We start from the raw sequence: 19,311 nt of genomic DNA on the forward strand, positions 1-19,311 counted from the left end.
GATGAGGACATCGAAACAAAACATTTTGTCTTTGACATAAAAGAAGTTTACATAAATGAAATCTATTCGTCTTTTTTTTTTTAATCTAGAGTGTGAACAAGCCATCGATTTTGGACACCAATCCAGCTGGAGCAGAAAACACTTTGACTGGCTGTTATTGGAAACTGTAATGGACTTTATTCAGTAAATTGTGGTGATGTTTTGTGTATTTTAATGATATTTTTATAGCTTTATAAGGGTGAGCTGGACTTAACCCCGCAGTGTTTAGCCTGTTTTTTTTATTTGCGTTCTGCTTTAGTTAGACAGCAAAAGCACATTCACACCAACAACGATGACTATAAAGATACTGTATAAAGATTACTTTATGCACAATAATGCACAAATATATTCTGTTTACATTATGCTAACTTTTTTCAGGATGGATTCTTCTGATTGGCTTATTTCATTCTGGATGAAATTATTCTGAAAGTGCACCAATAATACTCTCCTGTTTTGTTTTTGTTATAGTTGTTGCATGGTCTCTTCTATTCAATTAAATTTACAGTGTTTTTTTTTAAACTACACTACCTGACAAAAGTCGTGTTGCCTATCCAAGTACCCAATGTATTAATACAGACATTTGGAATGGCAAGGAAAGCGTTCTTGCAGGACTCCCTGCGAGAAATGTGAGTTCATCAAGATTCTTTGAATGCACCTTCAGTGCCTCCTCCTTCATTCCTCCTCCATCTTACTCTAGACATGCTCAATAATGTTCATGTCTGGTGATTGAGCTGGCCAATCCTGGAGCACCTTGGCCTTCTTTGCTTTTAGGAACTTTGATGTGGAGGCTAAAGTATGAGAAGAAGCACTATCCTGCTGAAGAATTTGCCCTCTCCTGTGGTTTGTAATGTAATGGGCAGCACAAATGTCTTGACATCTCAAGCTGTTGATGTTGCCATCCACTCTGCAGATCTCTCACACGCCCCCATACTGAATGTAACCCCAAACCATGATTTTTCCTTCACCAAACTTGACTGATTTCTGTGAGAATCTTGGGTCCATGCTGATTCCAATTGGTCGTCTGCAGTATCTGTTATGATTGGGATGCAGTTCAACAGATGATTCATCAGAAAAATCTACCTTCTGCCACTTTTCCAAAAAATCAACTAGAGGTCAAGTTATTATTTGATGCTCTTACAACTGGGATCGACAACAAGACTTTTGTCAGGTAGGCTATATTATTATTGTTATTAGGAAGCACGTTGGCTAAGTGGTTAGCACTGTCGCCTCACAGCAATTAAGTTCACTGGTTCAAGTCTCGGCTGGACCAGTTGTCATTTCTGTGTGGAGTTTGCATGTTCTCCCCGTTGGTCTGGGTTTCCTCCGGGTGCCCCTGTTTCCCCTACAGTCCAAAGACATGCGCTATAGGTGAATTGGGTAAACAAAATTGGCCTTCGTGCATAAGTGTGTGTGTGAATGTGAGAGTGTATGGGTGTTTCCCAGTAATGGGTTGCAGCTGGAAGGGCATCCGCTGCATAAAACATGTGCTGGAATAGTTGGCGGTTCATTCCACTGTGGCGACCCCTGATAAATAAAAGACTAAGCTGCAGGAAAATGAATGAACTAATTATTGTTATTGTACTTGGAGTGAACAGGCACTTAGCAAAGCACCACATGGCAAAACAAACAAAAAAATCTGTTAAAACATATATCAAAAGATCTTTTCTGTTTTACGTGTCATCTCAGTACTATTAGCATCACTATTATGCTCTGATAAACCATATCCGGCGCTGATTATTATGATTTGAGTAAGTATTTGTTGTGTTTGGAGAGTCTGCAGTGATTGTGTCTGTTGCTATATTGATGAATGTAGTGTTTTGTATGGACTATGCTGGTATAGTCTGTAAATTGTATCTGTGTACAACCACTATTAATCGCTGCGAATTCAAATGCAGATGTTGTATATTGTCTTTTTAGATGCAAATTGATAATATATCATGAAATGATGGTATTTTGTAAAAATGCATACATGTTGAGTGGACCCTTTTGTTATGGGAAATAAATATCTCTCAAATCAATGTGTTTTTATGAGATTATTGAATTAACATGATGGTGTACGGGGGACATTTAGACATTCAATTCAATCCATGTTTATTTCTATAGCGCATTTACAATATAGATTGTGTCAAAGCAGCTTAACAGTTCTAGTAAAGTCCAGATTTCAGAGTTGAAGTTCAGTTTAGTTCAGTTCACCATGGTTTAATTTTCACTGCTGAACGTACAAACACTGAAGAGCAAATCCATCGATGTGCAGCATCACAAGTCCCAATCCCAGCAAGCCAGTGGCGAGGAAATAAACTTCACCAATTGACGAAGTGAAGGGAAAAAAAACCTTGAGAGAAAGTTGGACACGACCATTTATTTTCTGGCCAAACTTCCTGTGTGGAGCCGCAGTCTAGAGGCTGGAGAAGCTGGACGTCCATCGTGGAGAACTGCAGGTGTGAGTAGCTGATCAGGCTGGCCAACAGGATCAATGCAGGGACTCATCAGTTACTGGGGTCTCATTCACTCCACTTCTCCATGACCACAACACCATCATCTAGGGATACGGCCTGGTTCAGGATTATGGATACCTTGGCATAATTTCTTCACAGATCTTGTATCGCATCAATGGCGCTGCATAGTCTCTAGAGGCCTCGGGATGAGTATCCTCAGGTGGAAATAGAGAATAAAGAAAATAATTAGCGTAGCTGCTGTTCATAGTGTATTTATACGAGATGCAGAAAATGAAGTGGTTTAAATGAAAATACTAATACTAAATACTAGACATACTAAACAAGGTAGGGTATGGGAGAAATATTAATGGTTTTGAATTAAGTAGTTCTAGGCTATTTTCCATAAAAGTTATTAAAATTATCTAAGAAACATATTGGACAAGACTGAGATTTACTTTACATTCAGTTACTCACGTGACATTTGACCATTCCTGAATTAGAGTCGACTCTTAGTGAATCACATGAAGCATTGACGCTTGTCCAGTTTTCAAACTCATGTACGCCGATTTTTGAAGTGATGAATAAAAAAACAACATAAATTGTGAGCCAGTATCTTGAACTAAATCTATTCTTTATTAACAGTGAATCATAAATATTACATGACATACAAGTAATCAGGAGGTTCATTCCGCTTTAAACCCCGGATTAAAACCCCGGATTAATAAAGGGACTAAGAAAATGAAGGAATGAATGAAAATAAGTGATCGGTTTACCGAACGAATTACCTGCAGTGATAAACTGGTCCCTGAAGAGATTAGTGTAGTTTGACTCCCGAATGGCTTATAAATTAAATTTTTGAGTTGATTCTATGACGTGAATCATAAACTTATAAATGACCAACCAAAAACAAATGTTACACATTCGGTGGAATATCCTATAAATGACCAACCAGGGATGCGTTTCCCAAACAACGATGTAACTCGCGGCTGAACTATCATAGTATGATGCATTGTTTGGGAAAAGAATGATGTAGTGACGAGTGTTTGCTAAAACCTGTAGTTGCTCTGTCGCAGATCCCTTGTTTTAACCACGTTAGATATAATGTAAAACGCCCATAATGAATCTAAATGGGGTAGAGTAACAACTTCTTTAGAGAAGAACCCCATAATTTCTTTTGCAAATTATGCAAATTATATTGTACACGCATTTTTAAAAAATCCAATATTAGTTTTGGTAAAAGCATGCACTCGCTTTACATATTAATTAAAAATATGTAAATGGCATATAAAGTTCCTATGTTTCATTTACAAATATTATTGAGAACATTACATATTCTATTCTAAAACATTAAATCACTTACAAAAGCTAATACTTATTCTAATCTCATATATAAATCATATAAGTAAATAAATAATGAGGCTATTTATTAAGAACTGAAATGTAATATTTATTATTTATTAGGAAATGAAAAAATCTTTAATATTTAATTTACTTTAATATTAATAATGATGATTATTATTATTATTAAGTAGGATATTTTTTATTTATTTATTTTTTTTTTTAAAGTCTACTTTTACAATTTGACACATGCAAACCACTGCAGAAATGTTCTAACCAGCAGGCCCATGTCATATACAGTACAGATACCTAATAAATAACCTACTATAAATTAAAAGCATTAACATATGCTATGTTTTTTGCTTTTACAAGCTTTGGAGATGTAACATAAATTCCGCTTTTAAATAATAGGTCACCTATAGCTTTCGTCATGAGCCATGGCTGCGTTCAAGATTACATCAATGTTTTCAAAGTGCACTGCGAAGGAAACGTAATTGTAAACATGAAGATCACTAAAACTGAACTGTAAAAATACTTACACCTAAGAGAGATGACGTTAATGCTTTTTTTTTAATAATTCCAAGTTTAAATGTTAGAATGTTCTAAATGAATGGGGCATAGGGGGGGATAACTGGGAATAGAGCACAGCCAGGAACTATGTTTCTAACTACAGCTCCAGAGGTGTAGTTGCAAGCATACAAGTTTGCAACGCAGTTTGTAATGCAATATCATTGGAACGACGGATTTGGGAAACACCAAATCAACGAACTATGTTTGTAACATCAGAATTTGCGACCTTAGTTGGCTAACGATGGTATTCAGAAATGCACCCTAGGTCGGATTACCAATTGAATTATCTTTACAAACTGTTTCTTCATGATGAATCATAAGCATTCAGTGAGACCAGATCAGTCTGAATGAATGACTCTTATGAGTCGGTTCTTCAGACCTACACATTGCTGTAGCAAAGGCCCCTTTATTCTATAGGGGATTTACGAACCTATGTCACACATGACGTCACATGGGTTTAACCGTGCATACTGGTTGCAAAAAAAGGCCGGTTGCAATAGCAAACATGTTGTGTTGTGTAGTAGGATGCCAAATTCAAAAACCTAAATTTTACCCTACACCACACTGCTTTTAATGCCAACCACCATCAGAAGAGCTGAATGAAGTGACGACCTAATTAGAAATGCTGGACTCTGCAGTTCTCATGTTATATCAGGTAAGTTCACGCTATGCTGAATCATACACATTACTCGTTTTTGATTGCAGCAATGATTTCAGCAAAAGCAGTTAAATATGGTGAATTTAACTGCGGACACTGTATGCTAAGAATGAAATGTAAAAGTGTAAGTTCCCATACCCTGCCATACAGGTCCAGTTTGCTGTCAGAATGCAGTTGTTTTGCTTGTTGATGATTACCCAGGCCCTGTATAGCTCCGTATCTATTGGGAGGGTGCTATCGCAAATGGACCTCAGACGAACGCTGTTTACTTTAATGAGAATTTTGCCGAATAACTGCTTATCACTGGGTAATGAGCTGTTATAATATGCTGAAAGCATTATGTTAATAATATATATATATATATATATATATATATATATATATATATATATATATATATATATATATATATATATATATAATATGTGTAATCAATATAACTTATCTCTAATACAACAACAAACTCTGTACCGCATCGGATGACATTCCCTCGCTGTAAAAGCTAGCACTCCCGTTTTTTTCTGCAACCTCGATGCGCGCGCATCCTAAATGTTTACAAACAGGTAATTCGCCTATACGTTATGTATAAATAATGTTTCATTTAAATAACGGAATTTTATTTTATATATCTGAAATAATCTGGTGACTGAGGTGAATGAAATACTTTTTTTCATATGTCATAACTAATCCAGCTTGTAAACTCCTCGTCAAAGTCCTTGCATTTTACATGCGTGTTTTAATGAGGCTTTTATTGTGAAAAGCGGCCGAACGCTATTGTGAACTTTTATTTTCCCTTTATACATCATCACTTCCTGGTGTTGCGGTGGCCATATTGGCATGGGGGATAGATGACAATTTCACCTTAGCCGAAGAGCTACATTTTTTGTTATTTTTGAAAGTTTATCCAGGGCGTGTTCACTCGGAAATAAAGGGATATCGATATATCACCAGAACCTGACCCTGGTCGATCCCGTGGAGGGCGTTGAAAGAGGTAGGACCGGGCCGTTTCAAAATCCACCCTCTGTGTCCATGTTGTGTTTTAAAGCCTAGTAAACTGTCTACCCAGACAGCATCTGTTGTAACGTACTTAATGTATAAGTAGACTTCCCGTTACGCTAAATGTTGATATCTAGATAGGCAGCTCACTATGTTTTGAATCGCAGTCAGTGTCTCCGTTTAAGCGCACTGTTTACTTCTGTTGTTGTTATTGAACCATTATTTCTCCAGGTTGTCACTGTTATTCTATTATTTTGGTCACTGTTTCTGATTAATAGTATGCTAACCATTCTGTAATTGGTATGCCACCGTACTGTTATAACAAGCACAACAGTTCTGGTGATTTGCTTAAACGTCTGTCGTTGTGTAATCAAATGTGTACAGTTAACGTTAGTTGTATTGGGAACGCAATGTAAGACTGCTGTAATCTCACTTTGTGGCTCTACATAGATGACAAGCTGCTTTCTTAATGGTAATCTAAACAATCTGATGTCAATAAACATAGTCTTAGTGGCGTTGTTTATGCACACCGTAAAAATTGCATGGTTCAACTCAGTTCATTCATGATCAAATCAAGTTAACACATTTAAGTAGATTGAACATAGAATTAAGTTTCCCCCCAAAAAAATCTCAAGCATTGTGTTGTTTCAGCTAATTTAAAATAAGTACTTAAGCAAAAATCTGCTTTGAGTGCAGGTTTTATGTGTTTTTGTAAATATTGTTCTTTAGGAAGTGTTGGGGATTGTATTGTGTAACTGAGAGTGCCGTGTGATTTCACAGATGAGCAACAACTTAAACAAGAGGGCCCCAACCACAGCAACACAGCGGCTAAAACAGGACTACTTGCGCATCAAGAAAGATCCAGTCCCGTACATCTGTGCTGAACCTCTGCCCTCCAACATTTTGGAATGGTACATTTCCTTCGAAACCTTTATTATTTTATACACTACAAGCTAAAGGTTTTGAGTAGGCCTGCACAATCTTGATATTAAGAAATTATGTTTATCTACAATATATATATATATATATATATATATATATATATATATATATATATATATATATATATATATATATATATATATATATATATATAATTTTTTAAGTCAAAATCATTAGCCCCATTTATATTTTTTCCGTAATTTTTAACGGAAAGATTTATTTCAACACATTTCTAAACATAATAGTTTTCATAACTCATCTCTAATAACTGATTTATTTTATCTTTGCCATGATGACAGCACATAATATATTACTAGATATTTTTCAAGACACTTCTATACAGCTTTAAGTGACATTTAAAGACTTAACTAGGTTAAGTTAGGGTAATTAGGCAAATCATTGTACAACAGTGGTTTGTTCTGTAGACTGTCGAAACAAATATTGCTTAAGAGGGCTAATAATTTTGACCTTAAAATGGATTAAAAAAATTAAAAACTGCTTTTATTCTAGCCAAAATAAAACAAACAAGACTTTCTTCTGAAGAAAATATATTATCAGACATACTGTGAAAAATTCCTTGCTCTGTTAAATATAATTTGGGAAACATTTAAAAGAGAAAAAAAAATTCACAGGAGGGATAATAATTGTGGCTTCAACTGTGTAAATATATATTGCAATATGAATACAATTTCACCAGATGGCATAAATAGCTCGATTTTGGATTATTATGAGGAGTCTAACAGTATTCAGGTTCTGAAATTCAATAATCAAATATAAAATAACACCGTATCGTTTCTATTGAATAAATAAATACAAATAATCTTTGTTACTCCTCCAAACATCATTTCTTGTGCCTGAATATTTTAAACACACTTGAAATGTGTAATTGAAATAGTCACAGGCCTTAAAGTACACATGCAAATAATAAATGTTCACTCTATAAAATTTAGCAGTGACCAAAATTTGATTTACTTCCTAAATTAAGCAGCATTTTGTTTTCTTCTCATAAATAGTTCACAATGACGGTTAGTTCGAAATAAGAATGTAATGTAATGTGTATTTATATAGCGCACCACTAGCAGATAATATAGCCTGTTTTAAGAGAAAGAAAAATCTCTTAATTTCCACTTATTATTTCTGAAAACCAAACAATATTTTTTTTTACTTGTCTAGAAAATGCTTTTTGATTTAAGAAGTTTTAAATATTTGGATTAAAAACAAGACAAAAATGATTAAAGTAAGTAATTTTTGCAGTGTGAAGTACTGTGGTCAGCTATGATTCCGACTCAACATTGCACATCCTGCGATGCTGACTACTGTGGATATGCACAGTACATTACGATATCCACGCTGAAACAATATATTGTGGAGCCCTAGTTTTAAGTAATAGCATTTGTTTTTGTACGTTTCTGAAGTGCATACAAAGGCTGCATTTATTTGATCAAAAGTACAGGATGAATTGTAATATTTGGAACTCTTATAATGCTGTTTTTTATATAATCTAAAATGTTATTCATTCCTCTGATTCAATGCTACATTTTCAGCATCATTACTCCAGTCCCATGGTGTCACATGGTGTCACACAGTCCCAAGTATCACACGGTCCTTCAGAAATTATTCACATATGCTGATTTGGTGTTCAAGAAACGTTTGTTGTTGATGTTAAGCTGTTTCTCTTAATCTTTAAATGTAAACTGTAATGCACTACAATTCAGATGTTTGGGGTAAGGCCATCAGATGTAATCAAATTAATTCACTTTATTCAATTGAATAAAAGTGACAGACATTTATAATATTATAAAAAAAAAAAGATTCTATTAAGAAAAATGTTTCCACAACACTTTATTTTGATGGTCCGTTTGTTGAATTTAAGTTATATTGTATCTACATGCCAACTAATTCTCATTTGATTATAAATAGACTGTTAGGTTGTGGCTAGGGTTAAATGACAGTTGAATGTCTGTTTAGCAGCAGTATCAACGGATATTAAGCAGACAGTCTACTAATACTCAAATGAACCACCAAAATAAAGTGTTACCAAAATGTTGATAAATTATTAATATTTGACCTTAAGTTGATAAAGTATTGTTATTACAAAATTAGAATGAGTTTTGATCATGTAAATCATAAATAAATGCAGCCTTAGTGTACATAAAAAACATACAAACAAAAATATCATAAATACATACACACATTTTGTTTATAATTGACTTTCTGTTGGCTGCTGCATTGTGGTTTGAATTAGGATCTCTATATACTTTCATTTTTATGCCTTTTTTTTATCTTCAATCTATCAATCAGGTTTCATGTAATGAATGTATACAGAAAGAAATGCTGTTGAGCTCTCAAACTGACATCACAAGTCTTCTAAATTAGTATCATAGCTATAATAATAATAATGCCTTTAATTGGAACTAATATAATAGCAAGCAAATAATAAAGCATATGAGCATTTGCATGATACTAGGAAAATATGCTGTATTGTTTAGTATTGCGCTAACAATATTTCTCTTAATTTAACATTTCTCCTCAAAAATGCTTCTTTTATTATCCATTTAAAATATATATATATAAATATATATATATATATATATATATATATATATATATATATATATATATATATATATATATATATATATATATATGTATGTATGTATGTATGTATGTATGTATTATGTATGTATAGTATGTATGTATGTATGTATGTATGTATGTATGTATGTATGTATGTATGTATGTATGTATGTATGTATGTATGTATGTATGTATGTATGTATGTATATATATGTATGTATGTATGTATGTATGTTTATGTAATGATCTTACTAAAATAATGATGACATACATTTTTTCTGATCTAAGTAAAGGTATAGTTCCCCCAAAATTAAAATTGTACTAACTCTCAAGCGGTTCCAAACCTTCATGACTTTCTTTCTTCTGTTGAAAAGGTATTTTGAAGAAAGCTGAAAACCGTTAACCATTGACTTCCATAGTATTTGTTTTTCCCACTATGGAAATCAATGGTTACAGGTTTCCAACATCTTTCAAAATATCTTCTTTTGTGTTTAACAGAGGAAAGAAAGTCATAAAGATTTGAAGAAGTAAAGTGTACGTATATGATGACAGAATTTAAATATTTGCGTGAACTCTTTCTTTAAATCCAATTCAGGCACACATAAAAAACTATGTCAAGATGTACACATTTTACAATAGGGTTATGTAATATAAGCTACTGGAAATGTGGATATAAAGATAGTAAAGTCTCATCTGATTGGTGAAATTTGCATGATCACCCTATGCTTGCCGCACATAGATGTTGGCACATCACTACACCTCATTGCAATACAGGCATTACATATACTATTAACACAATAATCATAATTTTACATATATCGTGAGAATCTTATTTACACAAATCACAACATAATGCAAAGCAATTTCATATAGGAGTGGTACAAATTAACAGAAAAAGTGAGGAACTTGCTGATATTTACGTACACTAATTGTATTGACTTCATTTGTCGTGCTAATTTGGGGTTTTTGGAGCTTAGATGACAATTCATATTCACTGGTAGCTTTTCTCTAACAGAAGGTTTATCACTTGTTATACACCTATGTTTTATTTTACAATATTAATGTCTTATTAGTGGTTGTAATAACAGCTGATGTTAACACCTCTGGGTTTGCTTCTCCTTCAGGCATTATCTAGTTCGTGGCCCTGAGAAAACTCCATATGAAGGTGATTTCCTTTAATTTCACGTTAAAAAATTGAGTTGTCCAATGTGGGCTTCATTTCGATTTCTCTTTTACTTTTCATAGGTGGTTACTATCATGGCAAACTAATTTTTCCACGGGAATTTCCCTTCAAGCCTCCGAGCATATACATGATCACACCCAACGGCAGATTTAAATGCAACACAAGGTAAACCAACTGGTATTCTTTTTTTATCAAGTCTTTTATTTAATTTTGTAAACAAAGGAATTCATCAGCATAGTTTCAGCTGATTTTCATTGTCATTGTTATTGTCACACCTGCGAGGGCCTTATTGCTATCAAGAAGGTTTCCTGTATAATAAAAACTTTCATCAAATGATTACTTTATTAAGTAAACTCATTAGCTGCCATGACACTACTTCATCGTGTGGTTAGGTGCATGGTGTAAAATATGCTTTGCAATTGAATTTGAAAATTGAATAACCTTTTATATATAAATGTTTAAAGGAGCTTTTTACTAGTATAACACACAGTTCTGTGTTTATAGGATTACAAACTTAGCCGTCCACTTCGAATTTATTTTCATCTGAAAACATGTTTAATCACTAAGGAGCTGTGGAGACTTGTTTTTCTACAGATATCACCATGAGAAAAAAGGTTGCTGTCCGAATAGCCCATTTGCCATAGCTGTTGCTGAATGTGAATTTTTGATTGACTGGAAAATTATTTCAACCAATCAGCTTCTAGAGCTCTTTCTCGCATTCTCGAGTCAGAAGAATACTGCCGTTTCTTCTACATAATACCTTGCTTTCTCTTTCAGGCTGTGTCTCTCCATCACAGATTTTCACCCTGACACGTGGAACCCTGCGTGGTCTGTATCCACCATTTTAACCGGCCTCCTGAGCTTCATGGTGGAAAAAGGCCCGACTCTCGGCAGTATCGAAACCTCTGACTTCACAGTGAGTGTGACAGGTGTCTGTGTGAAATAATAAAACTTTTTTAAAAATTCTGCTAGCGGAGGATGCTGTTGTTTAGGTAAACAATTAATCAGTGCAAGTCAATCCATTGAAATTTTTTTTTGGTAATCTTCAATCAAAGTCTGACCATTTGCTTTCGCGTTTGGAGTGGCGGTCCTTCTGTTGATGTCAGTTTGATGGCTTCAGCCACCATATTCTTAACCAGGCTGCTCTTATCGTTGGTTTGCTCTGCCCCTACTTAATATTTCATTTTGTTTGGAAAGTACTTCAACACACTGTAATAAAAGTCTCAGCAACTTCAGGTACACACACTTTAAAACTGTAGTTCACATCAGTGTTGTTTAATTATATATTTTTTAAAAGTTGTTTAAATATATTAATTTATTTAATATTTATATTTATAACAGTTCTAGTTAGTTAGTTTTTTTTTTCTTCTGTCCAATGTCTGTTGTTTAATAATGTCAATAAAATTGGAAGTATTTTTAATTTATAGCCATATTAAATTGGATAAAATAGTGAGAATATGGCCATTTCACTAATATAGTTATATGGCAATTTCACTAGTAATTTCCTTGGTTGGGTAATTTTACAGAATCTTTATTTACACCTTTAAAAGAATTATACATTTTTAAAGTAGTCCTCCTTTTTTTTAATTAATTAATTTTTTTAAATCATGAGCTTTTTTATTGTCATACAATCATATTAAAGTCATAGACTAGATTACTACATAAACTTACTAGCCATTTTATCAGGTACACCTTACTAGTACCGGGTTGGACCCGCTTTTGCCTTCAGAATGCATTAATCCTTCATGGCATAGATTCAGCAAGGTACTGGAAATATTCCTCTGAAATTTTGGTCCATATGGACATGATGACATCATGCATTAGGCTGCACATCCATTATGTGAATCTCCTGTTCCACCACATCGCAAAAGTGCTCTATTGGATTGAGATCTGGTGACCGTGGAGGCTATTTGAATACAGTGAACTCATTGTGATGTTCAAAAAATCAGTTGTGGCAGATGTATTCTGGGAAATTTTCTTGTCCTTTGGTTTCGAGTGTGGTCCTGAAAAATATTCGTTTGAAGGGGTATCTACCCTTCCCCTTTACTCTACGCCTTCAAGCTAAAGAGAATTGGGACACCCCTACCCCTTTGCGTGAACGTGCAAAACGAGGGGTAGGGGTAAGGGGAAGGGCTAAGGGGTAGAATTGGGCCTAAGTGTCTATAATAGAACATATTTGTCAAAAACATGGACAGAAAAAGCTATGCAATACACATTTTTTTAAACGTATATACAGTCCTATATTAACCATTGAAATGTGCCTGCTCTCTTTGTTTTATTAATTCAAGAAAACATATGGTATTTATAAAAGGATATTCCTATCTAATTTAATATGGCTATAAATTAAAAATAATTCAAATTTCATAATTCCAATCCAGTTTGAGATGATTCACACTTTATGACTAGGTGCGTTATCCTGCTGAAAGTAGCCATCAGAAGATGGATGCACTGTAGTCATAAAGGGATGGACACGGTCAGCAACAATACTCAGGAAGACTGTGGCGTTAACACTGATGCTCAATTGGTACTAATGGGCCTAAAGTGTGCCAAGAAAATATCCCCCTCACCATTACACCACCACCAGCAACCTGAATCGATGATACAAGGCTGGATGGATCCATGCTTTCATGTTGTTGATGCCACATTCTGACCCTACCATCCGAATGTTGCAGCAGAAATCGAGACTCATAAGACCAGGCAACGTTTTTCCAGTCTTCTATTGTCCAATTTTGGTGAGCCTGTGCAAATTGTAGCCTCAGTTACCTCTTCTTAGCTGACAGGAGTGGCACTCGGTGTGGTCTTCTGCTGCTGTAGCCCATCCAACTCAAAGTTGGACGTGTTGTGTGTTCAGAGATGCTCTTCTGCATACCTCAGTTGTAACGAGTGGTTATTTGAGTTATTGTTGCCTTTCTATCAGCTTAAACCAGTCTGGCCATTCTCTTTTGACCTCTGGCATCAACCAGGCATTTTTGCCCACAGAACTGCCGCTCACTGGATATTTTCTCCTTTTCAGGCCATTCTCTGTAAACCCTGGAGATGGTTGTGTGTGAAAATCCCAGTAGATTAGCAGTTCTCTCGGACCAGCCCGCCTGGCACCAACAACAATGCCAAAGTCACTTAAATCACCGTTTTTCCCCATTCAGTTTAAAGTGCAGCAGATCGTCTTGATCATGTCTGCATGCCTTAATGCATTGATGAAAGTCATGTAATGTGAGGCATTTTAGTTTTTTGCTTTCAGTTTTACTTTTCATTCATAAATGCAATTTTTATAGAATGTTTTGAGCTATCAAATATTATTTGTTTTCAAAATCTGAAGTAAATATCCCTTGTCCAAATACTGGCTATTAAAGTGATAAGCTAAAATCATTTTACTGTTATTTTATTACTTTTATCTATTATTTTAATATTATATTATTAACATAATGTTAATATTATATTATTAATAGGGACAACCTGTTTTATTTTCTTTTGTTCGTAAGATTTCATGAAAATTTATCTTCTTAGTCGGGGAAAAGACTGGGATATTGATATTTAAAGGGCCATAAAACCCCCCTTTTTCAGTTCAAATCTACCTCCGAATTTTTTTCAAGCAATGCGCTGAGATGGGCGTGGAGCACTGTGAGCAGAGGGAGGAGTGGGCATGGCTGGCAGAGCAGAGGAAAAAGAGGGGAGCGAACAACTGTTGTCAGTTGGTTCACAAAATAATACAAACCATAAGGAGACGCATGATTGACGCATGATCAAGTTAAAATGCAAAGAAATAAACAGTAGGTAATTTAATTTCCTGCTACATATGTTATTCCTAATTTCATATACATAACCACAGTTTGTTATATCATCATAAAGATAACCGTGTTTACATAAACACTATAAATGAGGAGGACTTCTCTCCTCATCAAACCCTGTGTCTGAATGCAGACACAGTGGATAGCAGTCGAGCAGGTCTCCCTATTCCAACCATTAACCCTGTGGGTAATCTGGAGGATTTGAAACGAACACGGCAGCACGGATATAGGTGATGTGTCTGAATGGCAACAAACTCAACAGATAAAAGACAAAGTCCGCCATTCCTCAATTCTCATACAGCTCTCTTGACAAAAATGCTTGCTGCAAACCAACAGCTTTGCTCTTGAATAATTAAGAAGCAGGGTCTTATAGGTGAAAAAGCTCCGCTATGAATAATAATGAGAAATGACGTGTCATCACTCCACTAGCAGATTCGCGATACGTCACTGATTTTGATCCCGCCCCAAAAATTATTTTAAACCTAGAAGATGAAATTAGCTGCCAAAGCTCAAAATTGTCCAGTTTTCCCCACAAATAAAGCTAACAGCTGCTGACGTTGTTAAAATCTGTTAAAAATGCAAAACAAAAAGTGCTCCAGGGTGTCCTGAACCTTTAAAGTGGAACCCTGTTTTAAAGTGCACAAAGGAGAATATAAATGGGATGAATTTTTGAATATTTTTATTTAGTTTTTGCAGACATAAAAAAACAATGTACAGACAGACAAACCCATCATGAAACAATAGTCTGTGCAAAATGTTAAATAAAAGCATTAAACAAGGGAAAATGGCGACATAAAAGACATACAAAAGACACAGCAATAGATGTAAAGAGAGAGGGAAAAAAAACGTTCAAATCTTCAGAAATTAAAGAACACTATTAGTCTTTATGGTGTTTTAGAAAAAAAGACTGGATCCCACATTTTATCAATCGAGTTCCAAGAAGTGGTATATCTAATTCTTTCCAAATGTAAAGTGAAGGTGAGTCCAAGAAGTCAGTCAGAAAAAAGAGGCCTAACATTTTTCTTCCAGAAACAAAGGATAACTTCTCTTTTTTTAGCTATGATCATGTCCTACTGAACAGGTAACCGTACGTTTCGGTTGAGTGTCCAGAAAATCTGACCAGTTAAAAATTGCTATCATTGGCTCAGAGAGTAAAACACAATCGTAAACCTTCGCAAAGAACTGAGTTATTTCTAACCAAAAAAATCAGAATGTGAACACAGGACCAAAAAAGATGTGGGGATGAATTTTAACAGCATGTTTTCTCTGAATGTGTCCCTGCAGAAACGACAGCTGGCCTCCCAGAGTCTTGCATTCAACATCAAGGACAAAGTCTTTTGCGAACTCTTTCCAGATGTTGTCGAAGTAAGTATCATTCCAGATGTTTGCATGAGCAGTAAGCGCATTATTAACCAATATATTAATCTGTTCAAACAGGAAATCAAGCAGAAGCAGCGTATGCAGGAGGAGCTCAGGTCACGCTCGCAGGCGCTGCCGCTTCCCGACGTGGTGCCGGACGGTGAAGCCCATCATGCACAAAACGGCCACCTGCCCCTGAACGGGCACCTGCCGCCCGGCGCAAACCACCCCCCCGACCTTCAGCAGGTCAACCGAAACCATGGACTCCTGGGTGGAGCGCTTGCTAATTTGTTCGTCATCGTAGGCTTTGCTGCATTCGCCTACACGGTCAAGTACGTTCTGCGGAGCATCGCGCAGGAATGAACCGGCCAATGAGAGAGACCGACCTACAGGCGGGATGACAGGCTGGTGCCGTTCTCACGACCAAAATAGGTAGCGAGAAATCAAAAAAGGGGTTTTCTCACAACCAAATAAAAATGAAGCAGTGTCCCATTAATGAAATTGAGAGCTTGGTGATTTCCTCCACAGTGGCGGCTGAACCGGATCTCACGTAACTCGAAGGTCGGGGGTCATGTGAAACGATGGCTTTATTAACATGTAGGGAAATTTTTTTTAAAAAGCTAATTTTTGTTTCGACCTTACCCAATTCCCAAAGGAAGCCAACTACATATGACCGTGAATTCAATTGGAGTGGGCTTTTTTGATTTGTTTTGTTTTTGAGTTTTGTTTTGTTTTTGTTTGTCTTTTGTTTATTGTTTTTTTATTTGTTTTATGATTTGCTTTCTTTTGTTCAATTTGTTTTGTCTGTTGTTTTTTGTTGTCTTTTGTTTTATCTGTTGTTGTTGTTTTTTTCGATTTGTTTTTGTTTGTTTATTTGTTTTGTTTTTTAATGGTTTTTGTTTTTTGATTTGTTTTGATTAGTGTTTTGTTTAATTTCTTTTGTTTTATGGTTTGTTCTGTTTGTTTTGTCTTGTTTTGATTTGTTTTATTTTATGATTTATGTTTTTATGACTTGTTTTCTTCTATTAATTTTTTGTCTTTTTTTGTTCTTGTTTAATCTGTTGTTTTTATGTTTTGATTAGTGTCTCGATTTTGTTTTGTTGTGTTTTGGTTTGTTTTGTTTAGTGGTTTGTTTTTGCTTGATTTTTGTTTGTTTTGTCTTCAGGATTCAAGATTTTGTCATCTTGTTTTTTTTTTGTTTTCTTTTTTTATCTGTTGTTTTGTTTTTCAATTTGTTTTTCTTGGTGTTTTGTTTTTGTCTTTTTTGTTTATTGTATTCCTTTATTTTAGATTTGTGGTTTGTTTTCTTTTTATTTTGTCATGTTTTGGTTTTATTTTGTTTTGTTTGTTTTGCCTTTTCTTTAGTTTTTATTTGTTTTGTTTTTGTGTTCTTTTGTTCTGTTTTTTGTTTTTTGTTTTATTTGTTTTTTTTAGTTTGTTTTGATTCATGTTGTTTATTAGTTTTGTTTTGTCTTGTTTTCTTTTTGTTTTCTTTAGTTTTTTTTTGTTTGTTTTGTTTTTCTTTTGAGCCCAAATCAGCATTTTGTTGATTGGCTTAAGTTTCTGGTTGATCTTTAGGATATTAAAATCTGGATGCAGAGTTTTTATGCGGAAGATTGCAAGAGAAAAATAGTCCAATCATTCCTTAGAGACAAAAACAAATAAAAAAAGATACTGATGGTTGTCGCATCACTTATTGCTGTGACGATAATTCCAGAGTATTTTATTTCCTGGACATGGCTCGACTGTAAACGTGCTTTACCGATGGAAAATTTCTTCTTAAATGCATTTGTGCTCGCTTGCGCTACGCCAGCCGTAACAACCTATTAGGCCAGGAAAGCAGCGGTGTGAAATGAATTATTTGTCTTTTGTTTGTCTGTGATGCGGCGCTCCAAGTGTACATTAACTTTCTTTCAGAGCGGGTCACTGTTGGTCAGAAGAAAACTATATGAACTCATTCTTTTTAGTTTTTTTCGGACATGTAACACTATAAATTGTTTTTTCGTGCAATATGTAGGATTGTCAGCAGCACTACTTGGCTTTCACGATACACAGCACTTCTTTTTGTTTCCGAGGGTTGTGATTTATGCAATAATTCTTAATAAATTGAAATTCTTATTATGAACATAGGCGGGCAGATATGCATTCAGTTCTTGCGTTTCCTGTTGTACTGTAAGATCTCTGGTTGTGTTCGTTTGGACAAGTACTTTGAGCTGCACAAATAATTCACAACGAAGACTTTCAAGTCAAAGTCTAGTTCGCTGAGATCCGAATGCACCCCAAGACATCTCTTTCTGGGTCAGAACGGTTGCGTCGCTGGCTGCTGGTTTTGACTCGGAGTGAATTTTTACTCTCATTGTGCCAGTTTGTTCTGGTTTCCTCCCCCAATTCAACTATTCTGATTACCCGGATACTAGCAGTCGTATCTTTTTCAGCACCTCCATGAACACTGTTGATCAATATCCTTTTCTTTAGAAGGGCGTGTAATCAGAGGTAGTCATGTTGTGTTTACATTTTGAATAAATAATATTCTGTTAAAGAATGTGTGATTTAACTCAGATTTTTTTGTTGATGCGTTTGGAAAGTTAGTGATGCAGTGGCAGTTGTTAATGCAGGCGGGTTCTGTTCTGTTTGTGTGTGCGTGCATGTGTGTGTGTGTGCGTGCGTGCGTGCGTGCGTGCGTGCGTGTGTGTGTGTGTGTATCTGCGCGTGTGTGTCTGAGGTGCCCAAAGTTAGCCCATGGTAACCTTTGGTTTGGTTCGCCATCCCATCTGAAATGAGTGGGAGAATGATGGGAAGTTGGTTGGGGTGAATGCCTTTGACAGAGATCGTCATTTCAAATTTAACATAACCTTTTGTTTCTTTGTTTAGTTGAAAAGCTACAAAAACAACAATCAAAATGAGTTGTTTCAGTTAAATGTTGTAAATAAATCAAACTTTTAAAATGTAAGTCTGTAAACTTGACAGATAGAGTACAATGCACAAAGGCAGGAGCAACTCGACGAGTGTATTCAGCATTGAACTCTATTGTGTATTAAATTTAATTGTAAATTTTTTTTACTATAATAAGTTCACTTTACGATGTTAAAAAATAATACTGAATCATTCATTAAAATCTTTAAAGCAACGTTTGCTAGTTATTTTAAAATAATAGCAAAATAATTAGGAAATTACACATGGCACTTTTAATGTAATACAGTGTGGTATATTTAACTTTGATCACAGCCCTCAATCAGGTTTTGTTTTTGGCCCCTTTTAAGAAAAAGTTTGGGCACCCCTTTTGTTTTGTGTAGATATCTACAGATGAAGTCAGAGTTATTAACCTCCCTTAAAATTTTTTTTTCTTTTTTAAATATTTGCCAAATGATGTTTAACAGAGCAAGGACATTTTCACAGTACTTGCTATATTTTTTTCTTCTGGAGAAAGTC

General features: G+C 35.0%; 2 protein-coding genes across 4 annotated transcripts in view; both read left to right on the forward strand.

Annotated features, from left to right (window-relative positions):
* acap3a (ArfGAP with coiled-coil, ankyrin repeat and PH domains 3a) overlaps window positions 1-2,057 on the forward strand; it is a 159,935-nt gene extending 157,878 nt beyond the window's left edge. For all 3 annotated transcript variants that reach the window (XM_056448885.1, XM_056448886.1, XM_056448887.1), the window contains one exon: window positions 90-2,057. In XM_056448885.1, coding sequence (XP_056304860.1) covers window positions 90-96 — 7 coding nt within the window. In that variant the 3' untranslated portion in view covers window positions 97-2,057. The remainder of the gene's footprint in view (window positions 1-89) is intronic.
* Window positions 2,058-5,863: 3,806 nt separating this feature from the next.
* ube2j2 (ubiquitin-conjugating enzyme E2, J2 (UBC6 homolog, yeast)) lies at window positions 5,864-18,424 on the forward strand. The gene is made up of 7 exons (XM_056449135.1): window positions 5,864-6,031; window positions 6,817-6,947; window positions 10,680-10,720; window positions 10,801-10,903; window positions 11,516-11,654; window positions 15,808-15,888; window positions 15,961-18,424. Exons 2-7 carry the CDS (start codon window positions 6,817-6,819, stop codon window positions 16,243-16,245), a joined length of 780 nt encoding a protein of 259 aa, XP_056305110.1. The 5' UTR covers window positions 5,864-6,031; the 3' UTR covers window positions 16,246-18,424.
* The last annotated feature ends 887 nt before the right edge of the window (window positions 18,425-19,311 follow it).

Source organism: Danio aesculapii, chromosome 23 (genome assembly GCF_903798145.1).
Source record: "Danio aesculapii chromosome 23, fDanAes4.1, whole genome shotgun sequence".
NCBI lineage: Eukaryota > Metazoa > Chordata > Actinopteri > Cypriniformes > Danionidae > Danio > Danio aesculapii.

Coding starts and splice junctions, on each gene's coding strand:
- ube2j2 (XM_056449135.1), top strand. CDS start 6,817: ATGAGCAACAACTTAAACAAGAGGGCCCCAACCACAGCAACACAGCGG. Junction 10,721..10,800: donor TGAGAAAACTCCATATGAAG/GTGATTTCCTTT, acceptor TACTTTTCATAG/GTGGTTACTATCATGGCAAA. Junction 15,889..15,960: donor TCTTTCCAGATGTTGTCGAA/GTAAGTATCATT, acceptor CTGTTCAAACAG/GAAATCAAGCAGAAGCAGCG.